A 21133-nucleotide genomic window follows, 5' to 3' on the forward strand; every position below is an offset into this window, starting at 1 on the left:
CGCTCCATGTAGGGAGCCCGACGCGGGACTCGATCGGGGGTCTCCAGGATCACGCCCTGGGCCAAAGGCAGGCACTAAACTGCTGAGCTACCTGGGCTGCCGACAAAAGCTTTATTAAAGTAGAGATCTTTCTGAAAGTCTGGGTTGGCAAAAACAAAAACTTTACTTCTAACAATGACATTATTTTCATCAAATTAAGACAATTTTTAAAAAGAATTTATTTGACAGAGAAAGCACAAGCAGGCGGAGTGACAGAGGGAGAGGGAGAAGCAGACTCTGAGCTGAGCAGGGAGCCAGACACAGGGCTTGATCCCAGGACCCTGGGATTACAGTAGATCTTATTAATATTAACGTCAGTAACCAGAACAATCATAATTTTTTTTCTTGTGATGACAACTTTTAACGTCTACTCTTAACAACTTTCAAATAATATAGCATTAACTGTAAGTCACCATGCTGTATTATTTCATGAGTTCCTTTATAACTAAGGTTGTATCTCTTGACCACCTTCACCCATTTCACCCACCCATCTCCTGCCTCTGGCAACTACCAATCTATTTTCTGTATTAAATTCAGTTTTGGGGTTTTTTTTGTTAAGATTCCAGAAGTGAGATACAGTATTTGTCCTTCTCTCTTATTTCACTTAGCATAATGCCCTGAAGATCTAACCCCATTGCTGCAAATGGCAAGATTTCCTTTTTTATGACTAATATCCCATGACATATATACACACTGTATTTTCTTCATTCATATCCATCCACTGATGGACACTTAGTTTGCTTCCATGTCTTGGCTATTGTAAATAAAGCCACAATGAACAGGACAGTGCAAACATCTTTTAGTGTTTGAATTTCCTTCAAATTCCAGAAGTGGAATTCCTGGATCATATAGCCATTCTATTTCTAATTTTTTAAAGAAACTTCATACTGTTTTCTATAGTGGCTGCACCAATTTATATCCCCACCAAGAGTGCACAAGGGTTCCCTTTTCTCCACATCCTTGCCAGTACTTGTCATTTGACATTTGATAACAGCCATTCTAACAGGTGGGAGGTGGTATCTAACTATGGTTTTAATTTGCATTTTCCTGATGATTAGTGATGCTAAGGATCTTTTGATCTACCTGTTAGCCATCTGTATGTCTTCTTTGGAAAAATGTCTATACAGATCCTTTTTTTATAAAACTGGACTGTCATTTTGCTATTGAGCTGTAGAGCTCTTTATATATTGCAGACAATAACCCCTTATCAGATACAGGATTTATAAATATTTTTCCCATTCAGTAGGTTTCTTTTTCATTTTGTTGACTCTCCTTTGCTGTGCAGAAGCTTTTTATTCTTATGTAATACCAATGGTTTATTTTTCCTTTCTTGCCTTTGCTTTTGGTGTTTAATCCAAAAAACCATCAACACAGATGATGTCAAAGAACTACTGCCTCAATTTTCTTCTAATTGTATGGCGTTAGGTCTTACGTTCAAGTCTTTAATCTATTTTGAGTTGATTTTATATCTGGTGTAAGACAGTGGTCCAGCCTCATCCTTTTGCATGTGTCTGTCTAGTTTTCTGAACATCATTTATTGAAGAGGCCATCCTCTCCACACCCTCTGTCATAAACTGACTACATATGTGCAGGTTTATTTCTGGGCTCTCTATTCTATTCCACTGGTTTATGTGTTTTTATGCCAATACCATATTACTTTGATTACTATAGCTTTGTAAGGGTTTGGTTTTTAAAATAATAGCTTTATTGAAATGCAATTCACAACCTATACAATTTATCCATCTGAAGTAGATGGTTTTTAGTACATTTACAGTTGTGCAGCCATTACCAGAATCAAATTCCTCACACCAAAAAGCAAGCCCATATCCACTGAGGCATTCCTCATCTCCCTCACTCATCTCACCATTCTACTTTCTGTTTCTTCATATTTATCTATTCTGGATATCATATAAAATACAACCATACATTATGTGTTCCTCAGTAACCAGCTTCTTTTACCTAGAATATTTTCAAGGGTCATCCACATAGTACAGCAAGAATCAATACTTCTGTTTTAATGCCATAAAATATTTTGTTGTATGTATATACCACATTTTATTTAATCTGTGCACATTTGGACTATTTCCCTTTTTTTAAATATTTTATTTATTTATTCGTAAGAGAGAGAGAGGGACAGCGATAGAGAGAGAGGCAGAGACACAGGCAGAGGGAGAAGCAGGCTCCCTGCGGGGAGCCCAATGTGGGACTTGATCCTGGGACTCTGGGACACAACCACTGAGCCAACCAGGTGTCCCCTCTTTTTTGGCTATTATAAATAATACTGCATAAACATTCATGTACAAGTCTTTCATTTCATTTCTTACAGGTATACACTAGAAATGGTTATATAGTTTAGGTTCCGTAACTTAAGTTATATAGCAACTCTATGTTTAACATGCTGAAGAACTGTTTTCTAAAGCAGCTACAATATTTACATCGCCACAAGCAATGTTCGGAAGATTCTGATTTCTCCATATCTTCACCAACACTTACCTGGTCTTTTTGGTTATAGCCATGCTAGTGGGTACGAAGTGGTAGCTCTTTGTGGTTTTGATTTGCATTTCCCTAATGATACGGAGCATCTTTTCATGTGTTTATGGACAATTAATTGTTGACCTTCTCTGGAAAAATGCTCAGATCTTTTGCTCATTTTTTCATTGGTTGTTTTTTATTGCTGAATTGTAGGAATTCTTTAAACATTCTGGACAGAAGTTTCTTATAGAACCTATGATTTATAAAAATTTTATCCCAGAGGCATATGGGTGGCTCAGTGGTTGAGTGTCTGCCCTGCCGGGGTCCTGGGATTGAGTCTCTGCATCAGGCTCCCTGCAGGGAGCCTGCTTCTCTCTCTGATTATGTCCCTCCCTCTCTGTGTGTGCCTCTGATGAGTAATAAAAATCTTAAAGGAAAAAAAAAAAACTAATTTTCATTACCTACAATCACATCATCCTCACCGACTTTTGTTCAGAATACCAAATAAAATACTGAAGTTGTTTTTACTACATAAGGCCTAGGCTCTGGTGATAGAAGGTAACCTTGGGACAATTTCTAAGAGCTGCCTTGAAGGAAGGTGGTCAGAAAGTACAAACTTCCAGTAACAAGAGAAATACGTATTAGAGATATAATGATGACCAGAGCTAATGCTGCTATTTGAAATATAGGAAAATTGTTATGAGTTCTCATCACAAGGAGAAAAAAATTATTTTTCTTCTTTTTACTGTATCTATAGGAGATGATGGATGTTAAATGAACCTATTGTGTCAATCATTTCATAACATACGTGAATCAAACATCACACTGTAAGCCTTAAACTTACACTGATTATGACAATTATTTCTCAATCAACAGAGGGCAAGTGGGGGAGGAGGATGCACTTAACTGCCAGAGTGAGAAATTTGCTCTTTTTCTGGTATGCAAGAAATACAGACAATACAATGGACCTTAAGAAAAAATCTGTAATGAGACTTGCAATCTAATAAAAAGAGACACTTGAAGAAGTGCTCCCCGCTATTCTGCAGGCAGATGTTGGTGTCTAAAATTGCAGTGGCCCTCTTCAGACAAGTGGAGCTTTAATGTAAAGTGGATCTATGCCCCTGATGAAACTGGGTCAACTGCTGAACCACCCTGTAACTCTGATTCTAGGCTTCTCAGTTTGTGAAATAATACATTCCTTATTATTTAGGCCACATTTAGTTGGGTGGGTATTGTGTTACTTATAGCCCAACACTCAGATACATGTGCTACTTTGTTAAAAATTACTGGATAGAAAGCTACACAGAAATCAGCATGAAATGATTATGAAACTCAGATCATCCAAAAATACAAATACTAGTTTTTACTACATTAATTTTTAAAAATTTAAACAGCAGGGCACCTGAGTGGCTCAGCTGATTAAGCATCCAACTCTTGGTTTCAGCTCAGGTCATGATCTCAGGATTGTAAAATCCAGCCCTACATCGGGTTCTGCACCAGGTATGGAGCCTGCTTAAGATTCTCTGTATTCTTCTCCCCCTCCACTACTCCTCATGCACGCTCTAAAATAAATAAAATTATAGTATTCTCTCAGCATTTAATTGTTTGACACGGTCTATGAGTAGCGTGACCCAAACGAGTAATAGGATGTCCAAACAGCCGCTACATGTCAAGTTCAAACTAGGCAAGCAGAGTGATCAGAAGAAATTTAGCACCTTATAACAGCTCTACTGAAACATATTCACGTGTATGTCTGTGTGTATATATATAGAGAGCACATATACTGTATTCTAATTTTATATATACATGTATATGTACACATACACTATATTGTATTACAATATTTTCTTCCACATGCTTGACTCAGTCTATGCTGTGAAGTCTTTGGGAGCTATGTCTTTTTTTCTTTCATCTTTGTAACGCTAAGTTTTATAGCTGTAGTAGGCAAATATAAGTGTTTGGTAAATTAAGAAATCAAAGATTTAGAGTAACAGTTTCACTTTATCAGCTGTTCTATAATATATCTAGTACAAAAATGTTATGTTAGATCAGCCTAAGTAAATAAAAATGTTATTTATAAATTAAGTCTCCTTTATTTATGAAAAAGTCTACTTACTCCTTAATGAATAACATTCTCACATGCAACTGATAATTTACTCAGATACATAAAAATATCTCCAAGCATAAAAGAAGTCCTTTTACTTTTAGAATCAATACTTTCCTTTCCAATAGCTTTCCCATTGTGCTAATGCACTTGAGCTTTGTAACTGTTTATTCATAAGACTTTCAAAGACCTCCCTAGCCCTAGACGATAAATATAACTAACCTAGTTGCATTTTGCTGGCTTCCCAAGCCAGCAGAAAAAAAAAAATGTCTACTTATACCTATCCATTATTTACATTCATATTCCATGAGAGATATTACAATGGGAACTAGCTTTACAAAAATGAGTAAAAATGCATCCCTTGCTTTAGAGGATCCCACAGGTAAGGGGAGGCAACCAAACACAATGAAATATGGTATGTACTATCATGAAAGCTATCTATGAATGGCCATTAATTGTTGGAGGGAGTTGGGAAAGTTTTCATAGAATGCCACTAGAATAGGATCTTAACGTTTGTGGAACAAAGGAGGATGACAGTGCAGATGGAAGAAAGAGTACATACAAAAGCACTCACACATTAAAAAAAAAAAAAGAAGAAGAAGAAAAGAAAAAAGAGGAGGCACTTGAGAACCAAGTAGTCTGACTTGGTTAAACACAAGGATGGCCAGAAATAAGGATCAGAACACGAGTGTTATACAAAGGAATTAAAATTTTTAATATAAGAAGATATAGCACTAACTTTTAAGTAAGGCAGTGACACTGGATTTCCTTTTCAGAAGAAAAACTCTAGTGGCAATATGAAAGACAGAATGAAGAAGAAACTGGAGGCAAAAAGAGCAAAGCATTAAGTAGGCTATGGAAATAGTCCCCGTAAGATCTTTTTTGTTTTTTGTTTTGTTTTTAGTCCCAGTAAGATCTAAATGAAATTCCAACAATGCCAGTGGCAATAAGGATAAAGAAGCCGATTCATTTGTGTGATCTATAACATGATACTTATATTCCTGAAAAAAACATGCTCTTAAAACTACATATTAAAAATAGCATGGCTTGGGACCCCGGGCTGGCTCAGTCTGTAGAGCATACAATTCTTGATCTCCTTGATCTCGGAGTCATGAGTTCAAGCCCCATAATGGGCATAAAGCTTACTTAAAAAAAAATAACACGGCTTAAGGAAAACAGAGTTGGAAGCAGACACTCAAAACTTAGGCAATTAGAGTACTAACAAAACCAACAAAAATCCTAATTAAGCATAGGTAAAGATGTGTTAGCTAACAAATAAGTATGGGACTTTTAAAAGGTACACGAGAGTAAAAGAAAAAGGGATATCTGAAACTAAATTATAGAAACACGAGAAAAATACACAAATATCTGAGGGAATTATGCAATAAATTCTTCCAATATAGGTAAATGGCCAAACTGAGTCAAGAGAAAGAATGTGGGCTACATGGATAGTATAAAATGCTATTATTCTTGCTACTTTTAGTTGCTAGTGTGTTTTGGATTCAGTTGCTACTACCTAACAGCATGAAGCATTAATATGCTGAGAACATTATAAATATACTTTCCTCTTTATCAATAGTTACATGAACCAAATTGAAATTCCTCAGAAGTCCCTCAGGTAAGTGACTGAGCCTCCCACCCCTACGCCAGGTCAGGCCACATATTCCTACATTACACTGTTTTAGGACAGGATGTAACTGATGATTGATTACTTAAGACTTAAATAGTAGGGGGGCACCTGGGTGGCTCAGCAGTTGAGCATCTGCCTTCAGCTCAGGGAGTGATCCAGAAGTCCTGGGATCAAGTCCCACATCTTGCTCCCTGCAGGGAGACTGCTTCTCCCTCTGCCTGTGTCTCCCTGCCTCTCTCTCTGTATCTCTCATGAATAAATAAGTTAAAAAAAGAATTTAAAAAAAAAAGACTTAAATAGTAGTAAAGGGGAGAAAAAGGCATATCAGGTTTCCAGATAGGAGTGAATGAATAGATACTGTTTCTAGGAAGAAAAATTAGGGAATAATTGAAACATGCATTGGAAGACAATAATGAATGTGGTTTTAGTTCTGATGAGTTGAGGTGACTTATAGACACCCTCATTTAGATAAATATCCTGTAAGTGGTCAGATCCACAGACTGGAGCAGAAAAGAATGATGCAGGCTGAAAATACGAACCATCAGTACACAGGAGACGATGAAAATAAACAAAGAGTATATGTATTCACTCAATTCACTCATTCAACAAATGTTTATTAAGCTCCTGTAATATGGAGGGGTCTACGCTGGCAGCTGGCAAAACAGAGGAACACGGTCTGACCTGGCATGGGGGTAGGAGACTCCGTTACTTACTTGAGGGACTTCTGAACCATTCCAAACATAGCCTATGCAAAAGGCTCAGATGATAGATTAAACAGACGGCAGAAGAAATCTAGCATCCGATACAGAATAAAATGCTAACAAGCCCACGTTGCTAGAATATAGAGAAAAAGCAAGGACATGGGTAAAGAAGCCGAAGTAAACACGTAGAAGCTACAGAGTCCATGGGCTATGCGAAGGCTATGTTAATACCATAATATACAGGATTTTAAATGGAAAAGTGATGCAATCAATACTTAAGAGAGCCTTGGACCAAACCCAGATGAGAAGCTAGGAACTAAGATTAAAAATGGTCAGAGATGGAGAACAGCAACTAGCAGAAAATGTCACAGAAGCCAAAAAAGGAAAGAACTCCAAGAGTCTCCAAGAAGTTCCAACATTACAAAGAAGTCAAGTAAGAATGAAGAACCAAGGAGATTTAATGAGTACCAAATGGATTTCCAGACACTACTGTCACCACGATCTGAGGTAGTTTTATCCCCCTTTTACACGACTAAATAAGGTCAAGAGTTTATGGTATTTGTTCAAGGTCACACAGCTAATGAATGGCAGAACCAGAATCTAAATTCAAATCTTTCCAACTCCAAAGCTCCTGCTGGTATTAGAGGATTACTGCCAACACAGTAACTTTCAGTGAATTGCAGATACATAATCATTCTAGACCAGTGCTATCTAATAAAAATTTCTGCTCTGCAAGGACAGAAACGTTCTGTATCTGCACAAATGCAGGAATCACTAGCCACAAGTAGCCACTAAGCACTTGTAAGGTAGCTATTGTGGCTGAAGAACTGAATTTATCATTTTACGTAAGTTAAAGTCATTTTAATTAAAATTAAACCACATGTGGGCTACGGAATTATACATCACAGATCTAGACTGTAGTAGATTGAAAAGCAAGAAAATGAGCAAATAGAACCAAGAAGTATGATGGTAAAGATAGAAAGTGACAGATAGGAAGGCAGAGCTTAAGTAATCTGATTATTCATAAATTTGTTATTTACTTGAAAAAGATTATGAGTTTGTTTATAACTCATGAATTCTATTTGTTAAGAAAACAGTTGCAAGACCGACACAAAGTCACAGACTTCTCTTATTACCCATTACACTTGTTTTTCGTGACATTCCAATTTTTATTAAAGACTGCCTTACAAGTAATACTACAGGATGCCAGCTTATTGCACGTCCTTGTGGCATCACACTCCGGCAGATACAATAAAAAAATCAGCTCTGAAACTAGACAGATTAAGGATTAAAAAATAAAACTGCTAACAGCTTCATTAGGGCCAATGGTAAAGATCTGATCTTTTCTGTAGGTTGCTATGCTTCACTGTCTTGTACTTAGGTTTTAAAATGCATACCTAACTCTCACACAAATTAAAATGAATACTCTATTATTTACAAGGGACAAAAGAGACCCGGTTAGAGTACAGAAAAGTTTAATAATGCTACCAAAACAAGTCAAAGTGTCATCTCACTTTCAGAAATGTTTTTTAGGATAGCAATAGATTATCACATGGCCCTCCTTATGATAATCATAATAAAGGGCTTTAACTGACAAAACAAAACTCCGAGGAAGGAACTTCTAAGAACCTATGGCCTGTTGAACTTTCAATGCAAAACTTTAAAATATTTGCAATAAAAATCTTCGAGAGTCTAAAAAAAATTTATAGCACAAGATTATAAAAATCAAAGAAAAACCCAAAAACATATATTAGTCATCTCTCATTCCTGTGCCAGATATATGCTTTACGCTGTCAACTCATTATCACAAAAAAGGTATGAGAGTTCAAGGAGAAGATTCAGAAAAGGAAAGTAGATGCGCGCTGTTAAATAAAAGCTTTATTTGGAAAGTATAAAAGTGAGGAAGTAAATTTAATCTGAAATAAGCTTGAAATAAAATAGATGCTTTATAGGACTACACTTTGGAGATTACTTTTTCTCAGAAATTGTTATCCAGGGATCCCTGGGTGGCGCAGCAGTTTGGCGCCTGCCTTTGGCCCAGGGCGCAATCCTGGAGACCCGGGATCGAATCCCACATCGGGCTCCCGGTGCATGGAGCCTGCTTCTCCCTCTGCCTATGTCTCTGCCTTTCTCTCTCTGTGTGACTATCATAAATAAAATAAAAAAAAAAAGTGTTATCCATTTAGTTAATGCGTAATAAGGTGATAAGTGGAAAAAATAAGCACAAAAAAATGCTCTAATAAAATATTTTCTTGGAGGCCCAGCTGGCTCAGTCAGTAGAGCACATGGCTCTTGATCGCAGGGTTATAAGCTCAAGTCCCACATTGGATGGAAAAATTACTTTAAAAAAATTTTTTTTCTAAGTAATTTTGTAAAATATTGTCATAGTTAGAACCTTGTTAAAATACCAACCTCAATAGTTACAAAATTGCTACCTGATTTTAAAAATTATGCTCAATTGTTGAGTCAGTGCTTACAATGAAATTCAGTTAAAACCCTTAGAATAGGGACGCCTGGGTGGCTCAGCGATTGAGCATCTGCCTTCAGCTCAGGGCGCGATCCTGGAGTCCCCGGTTCGAGTCCTGCATCAGGCTCCCTACATGGAGCCTGCTTCTCCCTCTGCCTGTGTCTCTGCCTCTCTCTCTGTGTGTCTCATGAATAAATAAATAAAATCCTTAAAAAAAAAAAGAAAGAAAGAAAGAAAGAAAACCCTTGGAATAAAACTAATAGTAATAAGCTAACTAGAGCATGGTATCATTAAAATCTCTTTAAACTTGACTTTCGCAATCTTTTTAAATAAAAACTAAATTATTAAAAAAGTAATATATCCATACAGTGTCAGAAGTTTAAAAAAGGAAAAAGAAGGATGAAAAAATACAAAAAACCCAAATCTGTTTTGTTATTAACGTATACAACAAAGTATGTAAGAAACTCAAAAAAGTGATCAATACGAGAGAAAGGGGTGCCCTGAAAAGGCTCACGCACCATTTTATACCTTTTGGTATAATCTGAATTTTAAGCAAATGTATTAATAGTGTCTTCAGAACCTTAAAAAAAAAATTAAAGAATATCAATCTGCAACTAGATGTTCCCCTTACATAAAACCTAAACTCAGAAAATGGTTTCTTTTAAACCTATGTAATTTTATCAGAAGTTATGAAAACAAAGACTGACAAAGCATTAACCCTCTTTTCTTGTTAATACTCTTGTTTCCTATATTCATGCCCGAGGTCACTGACCCACTGGTGCTCTCTCCTGGGTCCCACTTACTATTTAATAACATTTATTTAATACCCTATTATCAAATCCCCCAAAATCAGCATCATAATATCCTTTTCCATACTCCTCACCCTCCATCTCACCCCATTTGCCTCAGCCTTTAATCTCAACTTCAGATGATCTTACCTTAAACTTATCTTGAATTTACTGAGATAATTTAGGCCACCTCACATGAACTCCGTTATTAAAACGTATCTGCTGCCATGGCCCACTCACCTCACTCTGATTTTTTACCCTCTCTTTAGACGTCCTTTCTTTTCCTTTATCCCTCTTCTTTCTGCCACTTCTAGCACTCATTCCATTAATTATCCTTTCTTACAGCTCCCTCGCCTGGCTTCTCCACTAATTCTAAAGAATACCAACACCTGCTATCTTAAACAGAACTCACCCCAACTGTAAGCCACTGAAGTTAACCTTTCTTTGTCCCTCTTTTCCCATAAATGCCTCAAAAGAGGAACTTACACTCATTGCCTCCGCTGTGTCATCAGCACTCACTCCTTTATTCCACTTATTCAGTCACTTATTTCTTCTTCAAACTCTACTTCGTATCTGGTATATACCACGTATTTGTAACAGAAGAGTGAAAAGACAAAGGCAAGGCCTCTGCATTCTGAGTTTACATCCCCTTGCAATCTTATTTTCATTACCTAGGATTTAACTGAAGTTACTGTCTTAAAGATTATGACCTGTATAACAGTCTTCATTTTTATCTTCTTCCCTCTCATGTTAACGGATGAAAAAAAAAAAATCTTACTGCCTAAGAAGAGTCATATTTCCTCCTACCCCCTTGGGGAACCTCGAACTATTAATAATTCCATCTTTTCCCTTTGAATCCTCAACCACACTCTCTTTCCAGGCGATTTCTTTTAGCCCAAAATAAATCCTTCCTCAAACCTAAACTCTGTAGCTTTTTATCTTGTCTCTTTCTAGTCAAAGCTTTAAAGAGGAGTCTATACTCAATGTCTGGCCACCCATTTATTCCTCAACTCCCTGCATCCTGGCTTTCCTTGCTACCGGCACAAAATGGTGTTTTCTTGTAGTCTTGCCAGGGTCACCAGACCTCTCCTGATGCCTCTAAGATACTTTCAAGTTCTTCTCTTTCCTGAGCTCTGCAGTATCTAGGCCCTGCTGACTCCTTCAGATGTGACATCACTCTAACTTCCCAACCCTCTCTGGCAATTTATTCTCAATTTATTCTGAGAATAAAACAGATTCCTCATCCTCTACCTACCTAAGTGAAGGGTTTAGGGTTTGCCCTCTTCTCTTCTCATTTTATATTCTTTCTCCACAGGATTTCACCCAGTTTCCTGGTTTCAACGACTTCCTAACAGATCTGCACAGACAATGCTCAAATCTTCAACCCTAGTCCAGATTTCTCTTCTGAGCTCCAGATAGCCAGTTTACCTTTTGGCCATTTCCACCTAGATGACCCGTAACTACTTAAAAAGATTTTATTTGAGAGAAAAAGAGTGAGCCAGGAAACTGGGTGAAATAAGTGCACATGAGCAGGGAGAAGGGGGAGGAGAGGGAGAGGGAGAAACAGCTCCCCACGAGCAGGGAGCCCCACTCAGGGCTCCACCCCAGGACCATGGGTGGCATCACAACCTGAGCCAAAGGCAGATGCTTAACCAACTGAGCCCTCTAGGTGCCCCCGACCCACAACTACTTTTTTTTTTTTTTTAAGATTTTATTTATTTATTCATGAGACACAGAGAAAGAGAGGCAGAGACACAGGCAGAAGGAGAAGCAGGCTCCCTGCGAGGAGCCCGATCCCAGGACCCCGGGGCCACAGCCTGGGCTGAAGGCAGTGCTAAACCGCTGAGCCACTCACCCGGCTGCCCCCCCACAACTACTTTAAATTCAACATGTCCAAAATAGAAATCAACATCACTCCCTCCTATCTCCTTTACCTATACCGCCTAGGCAGAGGATGTGCAACTCCGAAACAGTCCCAGATGATGCTGATGCAGCCCGTTCAGGACCCGCATACTGAGGATCACTGCCCTAACGCGTTACCTTTGCTCCCTTCACGCCATCCGGTCTCCTCTACCCTAGGCCATGGAATCTATGCAGCAAGCAGCTTTAGTATTTCACAGCGCTCTATCTTACTGAACATACGGAATCTTGCGACACAGCATTCCAAGCATTAATATTCAGATGATAAGAGAAGGCTAAAGGGAACAGTCATCCCGGCAAACTGGAGTTTCTTGAGGCGAGGACATTTCTTCTATCCCTAGAACTGAATCTTACCCCAGCAGGTGCTCAGTAAACATTTGCTGAACGGATGGTACTACCTTCTGTCTGGTCACCCAAATCAGAAACCACACCCTTGAAAGGGTACACCCCTTTTTCTTCCCTACAATCCAACAGTCATCATCAGTCCTTTTTTTTTTTTTTTTAAGATTTTATTTATTTATTCATGATAGTCACAGAGAGAGAGAGAGAGGGGCAGAGACACAGACAGAGAGAGAAGCAGGCTCCATGCATCGGAAGCCCGACGTGGGATTCGATCCCGGGTCTCCAGGATCGCGCCCTGGGCCAAAGGCAGGCGCCAAACCGCTGCGCCACCCAGGGATCCCCAGTCCTATTCCTCTACCTCCCAAAATGCGTCTCATACTTGGTCTCTCCTCTCCATTTGCACCGTTACTAGTCTTTCAAGTCCTTATTTCTCACATGAATTACTGTGACAATTTCTTCCTCGGTCCCCACACCTCTATTCATTTATTATATTTTATAATCCACATGGCCACCAGACTGATCTCTCTACAAAAGTCATTCAGACAATGTCATTCTTCTGCTTAAAAATAATGGTTTCCCACTGGCTTCAGGAGGGAAAAAAAATGTTACGTCCTCCATATGACATGCAAACCCGTCTACCTGACCACCCCCATCTCCTTTCCACCCTACCCCGCTACCTCCAGCCATGCTAAACTGCCTTGTGCGTCTCATGTCTCATGCCTCTACGGTCATAAACTAAAGCTCTCGATCTAGACCACGGTCTCACTGGCTAAATACTCCTCCTTTTAAGACTCAGCTCAGACACCATCTCTTCAGGAAGCTTTCTCTGAGTGGCATTCTTCTCCCTGCCCCATCCTCACCACAGTTCAGATTAAGCCTCTCCTCTGACATGCAATTTTTGTTTTTTTTTAAGATTTTTAAGTAATCTCTACACCCAACGTGGGGCTTGAACCCAGAGCCCCAAGATCGAGCCGCATGCTCCACTGACTGAACCAGCCAGGCACCGGGCAACTCTTGCCTGCCACGTACTGTTCAACACCCGTCACAATGCATAATTGTCTTGTTTACTCCACTTGATTAAGTTCCTTGGAAATTACAAATGTGTCCTGCTTGTATAGTGTGAGGTGCGCTAACAGATATTCCAACTAAAATTTTTAAGAATCCATTCCTTGATATTCTCTAAATAGTGGCTCTCAAAATTCAGCACATATCAGAATTAGGGGGAAAAGCTGTAAAACCTAGACTGCTTGCCCCCCTCCCTAGAGTTCTGAATTCAGCTGGTCCAGGGTGGGACCCAACGAGTCCCCAAATGGCGCTGACTCTGCTGGTCCAAGTTATTAGTGCTCCAAATGTTTTCTCTTCCTATCTCCAGGATTTAAAAAGTCATCTTTTCCTAGATGCTCCAACTCTGCCTTCTGCAATTCTAATAACCTTTTTAAACCCAATTCAATTGTCGGCTCCTTCATCAAACTTTCCCTAATCCCAGATGAAACTAACCTTCTCTTTCCTCACTTTCTATCAGACTTTGTGTGAATTATTTATAGGATAACTCACATTAACTTTTCTTTATACCTATTGGCATTTGTCTAATGTTCTAGCCTTAAATGAAGGTGGAAACCTGCCTTAACCATTTTAATACCCTCAACACCGAAGCACAGTAACCAGTGAACAGCAGACAAAATCTACAAGTATTTGTGATACGAATGAATCCCTGTTGCTTGACCAGACTCTGGGCCCCGGTCTGACTTACTTAATCCTCCTGGCCCAGGAGGACCTCCTTCCGCTCCCTTGTACTGGTCCTTGCCTTACCACCTATGACAGATGCCTCATCTACCCACGGTTACCGGGTCCTTGCCCTGCTTTGTTGACTGACCCTTAGCTTCTCCACCTTGCAATCTACGCTTTTGTAATTTTCTCATCCATTTTGGGACATAATGAGCAGAGAAATTTTCTCATGATGACTAATGTGAATTTTAATTCTGCTGGCCATAAAGCAAGTTGCTTCCTTTGTTGTTGCTATATAGCCTTTGTCACAGAATCTAAACTAAAATATGTTGGGTGCAACTCTAAGAGTAGGTATTGACGACAGCAATAAATGTTTTAAGATCTATTTATAGATTATGGAGATAATTTTAACACAAAGCTTAAAAACACAAGGACATAAAAAGATCATTTTTAAAATTAAGGGTTTTCCTAAGGAACAAATTTTTTAAAAAAGCCAATTACTTATGCACAGTATTCATATATGCATCCAAAATAAAATCCTATTTTTGTTATCTTAAGTACGTGGTAAAAACTATCTTTGAAAAAAAAAAAAACTATCTCTGATACATGAAAAGTTTCTAAAAATGCCCCTACAAAATTTACTCCTCCAAAAATCACTCAAGAGACTTTTCAATCACACACACACCTAGATGTGTGATTTTTGTTTCATCATTTTATTTTTTCTGCATATCAGTTAACACTGATATACTGAAGTACTCTAAAATACAGATGCCCACCTAGAGAAAAAAATTGTGAAGGCATATATTTTTTTTATTTCAGCAAATATACACTATTTCATCAGAGACAACTGACCGTTAGTGGTTTAAGGAAAATTCCTAGAAGCTCAGGACTCAGCTGTGGTATGTGTATGTTATATGTAAAATCTTCATCCCACCTGAATGCTCAGCAGTTTAAAATTCAAAAAGAGGTGAAAGGAGGAAAAGACTTAACTCTCAGGAAAAAAAAGAAATAAACTACTCTTACATAGCAACTAAAATAAATACCTGTCAGAAAAGATTGTTGATAGGTTCAATCCCATCTTTTTACTTTCTCCTTACTTGAATTAATCAGCGATATTCTTAGTTTATTCATAAATTAAAACCCACTGACAAAATTGTAAATACGTCCATGATACTCAGTTGTAATAAAACTTTCCAAAGGGAATGAAAATTTTCAGAATTCTATACTCACTTAACTAGAAAAATGAACTAGATCACTCCAAAGCCCAAATTATTTGAGCTAATTAATATCCCACATAGCAGAGTTGAGCTATAGATATGGTCTCGATACTTTCAAACCAGTGTTGCGTTCAACAGACCAAAATCATTCTAAAGTTGGGAAATTACTGTCACAACAAATCCGTTAGGTCCAAAATGGTACTGAGACCATGGCAGAAGCAAGAACCCAGAAAAAATCAGAAAATACTGAAAACTGGTATGAAGGAAATAATGACCTAGGGGGGAGAAAAAAACAATACCGCTAAGATAAATCTTAAAACACTTTTTTCAAGATAAGGAAACACTGAGTACCAGGAAGTTAAAATTAAGAGCTGAGAAAGTATTTCCCAAATCCAATGTGTTGGGTCAAAAGGGGGGGGGGGGAGTCAAAGAGGGGACACAGCACAGGAAACAAACCAACACACACAGAGAAGGAAACCAGCTCATTCTGATATATAATCCATATGCCACAAAAGGCTGGATCTTTTGTAGCTGGGTCTTTATTGCTCACAATGTATTGTTTACAAATGCTGCAAAAACACTAGCAGCCATGGCCAAAGATCTTCAAGATCCTGACCTTCAAGGAAAATCCATGGGTGAGGAGGGGGTTTTAGAGCTCTCAGGTGCAACTCCTAACTGCAAAAAAATCTATGTCAACAAAAAAAGACTGCAGCACAGACAGCCGCGATCTAAGCCGGTTTCTGCAGCAGCCTGCAGACACCTGGGCTCCTTATCTGGGGGGCATGTCTGAGAGCTGGGCCGGCGGCCTCCCTAACTTGGGGGGCAGGTCCCCGAGCTGGGCCTGCGAGCTCCCTAACTTGGGGGCAAGTCCCCGAGCTGGGCCGGAGAGCTCCCTAACTTGGGGGGCAGGTCCCCGAGCTGGGCCTGCGAGCTCCCTAACTTGGGGGCAGGTCCCCAGCTGGGCCTGCGAGCTCCCTAAGTTGGGAGGCAGGTCCCTGAGCTAGGCCAGCAAGCTCCCTAAGTTAGGGGGCAGGTCCCTGAGCTGGGCCTGCGAGCTCCCTAACTTGGGGGGCAAGTCCCCGAGCTGGGCCTGTGGGCTCCCTAACTTGGGGGACTGGTCCCCGAGCTGGGCCTGCGAGCTCCCTAACTTGGGGGCAGGTCCTGAGCTGGGCCTGCGGGCTCCCTATCTGGGGGGGCAGGTCCCGAGCTGGGCCAGGCTTCCTCCCCACCCCAACTCCCGAATCCTCCGCAGCCCCTTCCCCGGGACCCCCGCGGGCGAAGCTCACAGCCCGCGCGCCGCTCGGTCCTGGAACACCGAGGGCCACGGCCGGGCGGAGGCGAACGCGAGGCGCCAGCCCAGCCGCGAGCCGCCGTCTACACCTCGGGGCCGGGGGAAGGGCCGGCGCCCGGGTCACGGCGCACCCCCGGGGCTCCGGGGAGGGGAGGGGAGGCGGCCGGGCCCGGCGGCGCGGGCTGCGGGGCGCGGGGCCGGGGCGGGGACACACCCTAGCGTCTGCTCCCAGCACCACGGCGCGGACTCCTACCTGGGGATTAACGCCGGGGAAGGAAAGACAAACTTAAGTCGCCATGATTCAAACAAGCAGCTCGGGAGGCAGAGGACGGCGGGCGGGCAGGGGAGGCCGGGGCGGCGGGGACGCGCCGAGAGCCGGGGCCGCCAACCCGGGCACCTCCGCGGGGGGGGGGGGGTGGGGGGAGCCCGACGCTGCAGCCGCGGCCGCGGGGCCCGGGGGACGAGGCGGGGGCCCGGCGCGGGGAGGCGGCGGGAGGCGGCGGGAGGCGGCGGGAGGCGGCGGGGCTTACATAAAGGCCCCCGAGCGCGTCCGCAGCTGCCCGGGACCCGGACGAGGCCGGCCTCGGAGGAGCGAGCCCCGGGGCGGGGGCGGGGGCGGGGGAGGACGGGAGGGTCCACGTGGAGGCGGCGGCGGGGGCGGCCCGGGGCGGGGGACCGGAGGCCCGTCCGGCAGCCCCTCTGCGCCCCGGCCCCGGCGGCCCCGCCAGCGGAGGAGGAGGGGGAGGGGAGGGGAGGGGGCGGCGGGCGCTCACCATGTTGCTCGGCGGTCGGCGGCTCGCGCGGCGGGAGCGGGAGCGGGAGGCGGCGGCGCTCGGAAGGGCTCCCGCAGGCGGCGGCGGCGGCGGCGGCGGCGGCGGCGGCCCTCGGGGCCCGCGGGGTGGGGGAGGGGCGGCGGCCCTCGGGGCCCGCGCGGCGGGGGCGGGGGCGGGGGCGGGGAGCGGGTCCCGAGCCGAGGAGCTGGCGGGCGGGCGGGCGGGCGGCGCGGGCGGCTCGGGGGCTGCAGCCGAGCGCTCAGGCGGGGCCGCGACCGACTCTGCGGAGGCTCGCGCTGACCCGCAACCTCCAGCACGAGCGCGGGGGAGGGCGGCGGAGGGCGGGGCCAGCGGGGCGCCGCGGGGCGGCGGGGGCGGGGCTTCGGCGCGGCGCACATCCGGGAACCCGCGCGCGGCCCGGGGTGGGGAGCGCGGGGCGCGCGAGCACGTCCCCCCCCGCCGTCCCCCCGCCGTCTGCGTGCGCCGCGCGGGGGGGCGGGGGCGGGGGCGGACGGCGGGGACGTCGTGACGTCGCGCGGCGGAGCCCTTCCTGTCACGTGGCTGGAGGCGGGCGGGTGGGGGAGGCTGGGGCGGGCGGAGGAAGCGCGAGGGGCGCGAGGGGCGCGCGAGCCCGGGCGGCGGCGGGGGGGCGGGGCGGGCGGAAGGTGTCGGGGCCGCCCGGGCGCTGCGGCAGAAGCGGGAACCGAGGGGCGTGCCGGCGCCGGGGGCTCGGCCGAGGTGCAGCGGGGGCGCCCGTGCCCGCTGGGAGCTGCAGGGCGGGGGTCGGGGCGCTCCCTCCGGGCCGCCCCTTCTATTGGGGAGTCTCGCGGGTCCCGGAGGGGGGCGGTTCCCTGCCCGGGAAGCAGAGCCCGTTAAGGGAAACGGAGGGCGGAAGAGCCCGGGGGGAGGAGAGGGACGTGGGGGAGGGGACGGGGGAGTTGGGGTGGAGGGAAGGATGGGGAGGACGGGGCGGGCGGGGAGGGGAGAGGAGAGGGACGTGGAGGGGGAGGAGGGGAGGGGCGGGGGGAGGGGTAGGGGAGGGGGAGGCAGGAGGAGGACGTGGAGAAGGAGGAGGGGAGGGGCCGGGGGAGGGGGGCGCCGGGAGGGAGGGGAGCGAGGCGGAGGGGCGGGGGGGGAGGGGACGGGGACGGGGAGCGGCGCCATCCGAGGGGACCGCCCGGGATGGTGGGGACGACCGTGTGCATCTGCTGTGACCACTCGCTCCTCTTCGAAGTCTTGCTAACTCGGGGATCACGTGTGAGACGCGGCCCGGGCAGGTGTGGGGAGTGTGGGGACGCCCCCGTGGGCGAATCCTCCGGAGGCTGTTAAAGGCCCTGGGCGAGTGGCCCCCACCTGAGAGTCCTGCTCGGCCGCGGGGGTCACCTGCCCTAGGGCAGCCCCGTCCCACGCCCACCCCGACCCCCGCGTCCCGCCCCTGAGCTGACCTGCCGCCGCCTCCCGCGCATCCATCCGGGAAAGGCCGAGGGGGCCGCGCTGCTCCCTCCGAGCTCCCTCCCTGCATACGTTGCTGTTTAGACCCCGATGAGCCCTAAAACAGGGAGAGGCCCCCGAGCTGAGCTGCGTGTCCCGTGTGCTATTTTTGATGACTTTATCCTAAAATTAAGACACACCCTCTTTGTTTTTTCTTTTCTTTAAGCAGTACATAAAAAAGATTCCCCCACCCTTGGGCAGCCCGGGTGGTGCAGCCGCCTGCAGCCCAGGGCGTGACCCTGGAGACCCGGGATCGAGTCCCACGTCGGGCTCCCTGCATGGAGCCTGCTTCTCCCTCTGCCTGGGTCTCTGCCTCTCTCTCACTCTCTCTCTCTCTGAATAAATAAAATAAAATCTTAAAAAAAAAAAAAAATCCCCCGCCCCGTGTGCAGGGCCCTGGGACGTCCTCCGTGAAAGTCGAATGATCCCTTTGAGGGATTAAGTACCGGGAAAGGATTTGACTTCTGTGGGATGCAGTAGGTTTAGAGTAACCCGCGGTCTCGTTGGCGATTTTGAGCCAGTTTAGACCACGGGCGCCCAGCAGGTGTGTGCTGTGCAGGTGAGTCCGAGGTTGGGAAGTGAGGCACCGTGAGAGGTCGCGAGCCTCGGCCCCTGACACAGCGAGACACAAGGTCTGCGCGGTCCCGGTCTACACCCGGGGGCACCACCCACACTCTCAGCCTTGTCTACACCGCACAAGATACAGGCCTGCAGCAGGTTGCATCTCTGCCCCTGACACCGGGTCGTCTATTCTGAATCCTAAAATGCACCTTTTAATTCGCGGGTTTTCGCCCTAAGGTTCAAAAAAACGAAGTATGACCTCAGTCACTCCCTTTGTCTCTTTCCATTAAGTTTTGGTGTGAAGCCTGGTATGGGAGAGGGCGGGCGCCCAGTAGTCTCCCTGCAGGTCTGCACGTCGGTGGATAACTAGGTGAGCCCAAGACCGAAGACCTGTGTGAGAAGGGGGCCTTCCTAGAAAATTGAGCGACCCAAAGGTGACTTGGGGAGTCTTATGCCCCATAAGCTGGAGGGAGATACCCTTATGACATCCCGACATGCAGGGGGTAATGGGAAGTACTAATGGCCCAGGAAAGGAAGGGGAAAGACCTGAAGCAGAGATGCCCTGAGTATGCAGCATAGCGGATGCCGGGGACAAGGAGGGAGGAAGAGGCGAAGGATGGCCAAGTTCAGTTCGGATGACAGGAAATAAGGATGTCCTTCACAGAAACCAATCAGCCAAAGTTTGGGTGCCGAGTAGGGCAAGAGGAGTTTGGATTTAAGAAGGCTGAGTTGTGGGATCCCTGGCTGGCTCAGCGGTTGAGCACCTGCCTGAGACCCAGGATCGAGTCCCACGTCGGCCTCCCTGCATGGGGCCTGCTTCTCCCTCTGCCTGTGTCTCTGCCTCTCTATCTCTCATGAATAAGTAAATAAAATATTAAAGAAAAAAAAAAGAGTGCTGAGTTGCTAATGAGAGAGCCCAGCGGAGGCGTCCAAGTAGGAGGCCGCGATGCAGGTTAGAAGGTAGTAGAGACATGGGAATCCGCCTCAAGATGGGTCAAAAGTGAATCTTCAAATTTTCTCTTATTTAGCAGTAGAAAAAAGAAAAGATGCAAAGTTTCTCTTATTTAGCAGTAGAAAAAAGAAAAGATGCAAAGATAGTAATTAAGCTGTAAGCAGAGAGCAAGTTAAAGTTTTTAAGAAATTAATGTTTACGGTCCTATTTGACCGCAGGCAGCCTCGGGCTTCAGTGTCCCCACAATTACGTGTAAGAAGTTAGGAATGTCACAGGAAATCTTATGTATTAGAGACTCTAGATGGTTGTGAAACCCAGAAATCTGCCTTATTCTTCAAGGACTGGTCACTGTCCCTTATTCACACACACGATTTAAGGGTGGCAGAGGAAATAAAGTACCACTCCTGCGGCTGTTTAAGGTACTCCGGTGCAGCATTACCCCAGGGCTCACGCTTCTACTCGTGATTCTGCTGAGGTCAATTAGAAACCCCGTTGGCTGCACCCTCTTCTAGGAAGAAAACGCCAGTTGACAAGGAGAGCCGACCGAAACGACCTGGAAGTCCTGTCCCTTCCTTTTCAGTACCTGTTTATTGTTAATGCAGATTTAAAGGAAATGTCTACCTCTCTTCCCAGATGAAACATCTATGTCCTAGTTCAAGA

At 45.0% G+C, this 21133-nt stretch overlaps 1 protein-coding gene across 3 annotated transcripts in view; it reads right to left on the reverse strand.

The window, feature by feature from the left end:
- The window catches only part of PPP3R1 (protein phosphatase 3 regulatory subunit B, alpha), a 65773-nt gene that overhangs the window by 44474 nt on the left and 166 nt on the right, over positions 1–21133 (reverse strand). The window contains exon 1 of one of the 3 annotated variants that reach the window (XM_072768644.1): positions 18915–19025. The exons of 1 other annotated variant lie outside the window; for it this stretch is intronic. In XM_072768644.1, coding sequence (XP_072624745.1) covers positions 18915–18935 — 21 coding nt within the window. In that variant the 5' untranslated portion in view covers positions 18936–19025. Of the gene's footprint in view, positions 1–17469; positions 17837–18914; positions 19026–21133 lie in introns of those variants that run through there. One more of the 3 variants, XM_072768645.1, reaches the window with a different exon arrangement.

The sequence above is a fragment of the Canis lupus genome, chromosome 11, assembly GCF_048164855.1.
Source record: "Canis lupus baileyi chromosome 11, mCanLup2.hap1, whole genome shotgun sequence".
In the NCBI taxonomy this organism is placed as follows: domain Eukaryota; kingdom Metazoa; phylum Chordata; class Mammalia; order Carnivora; family Canidae; genus Canis; species Canis lupus.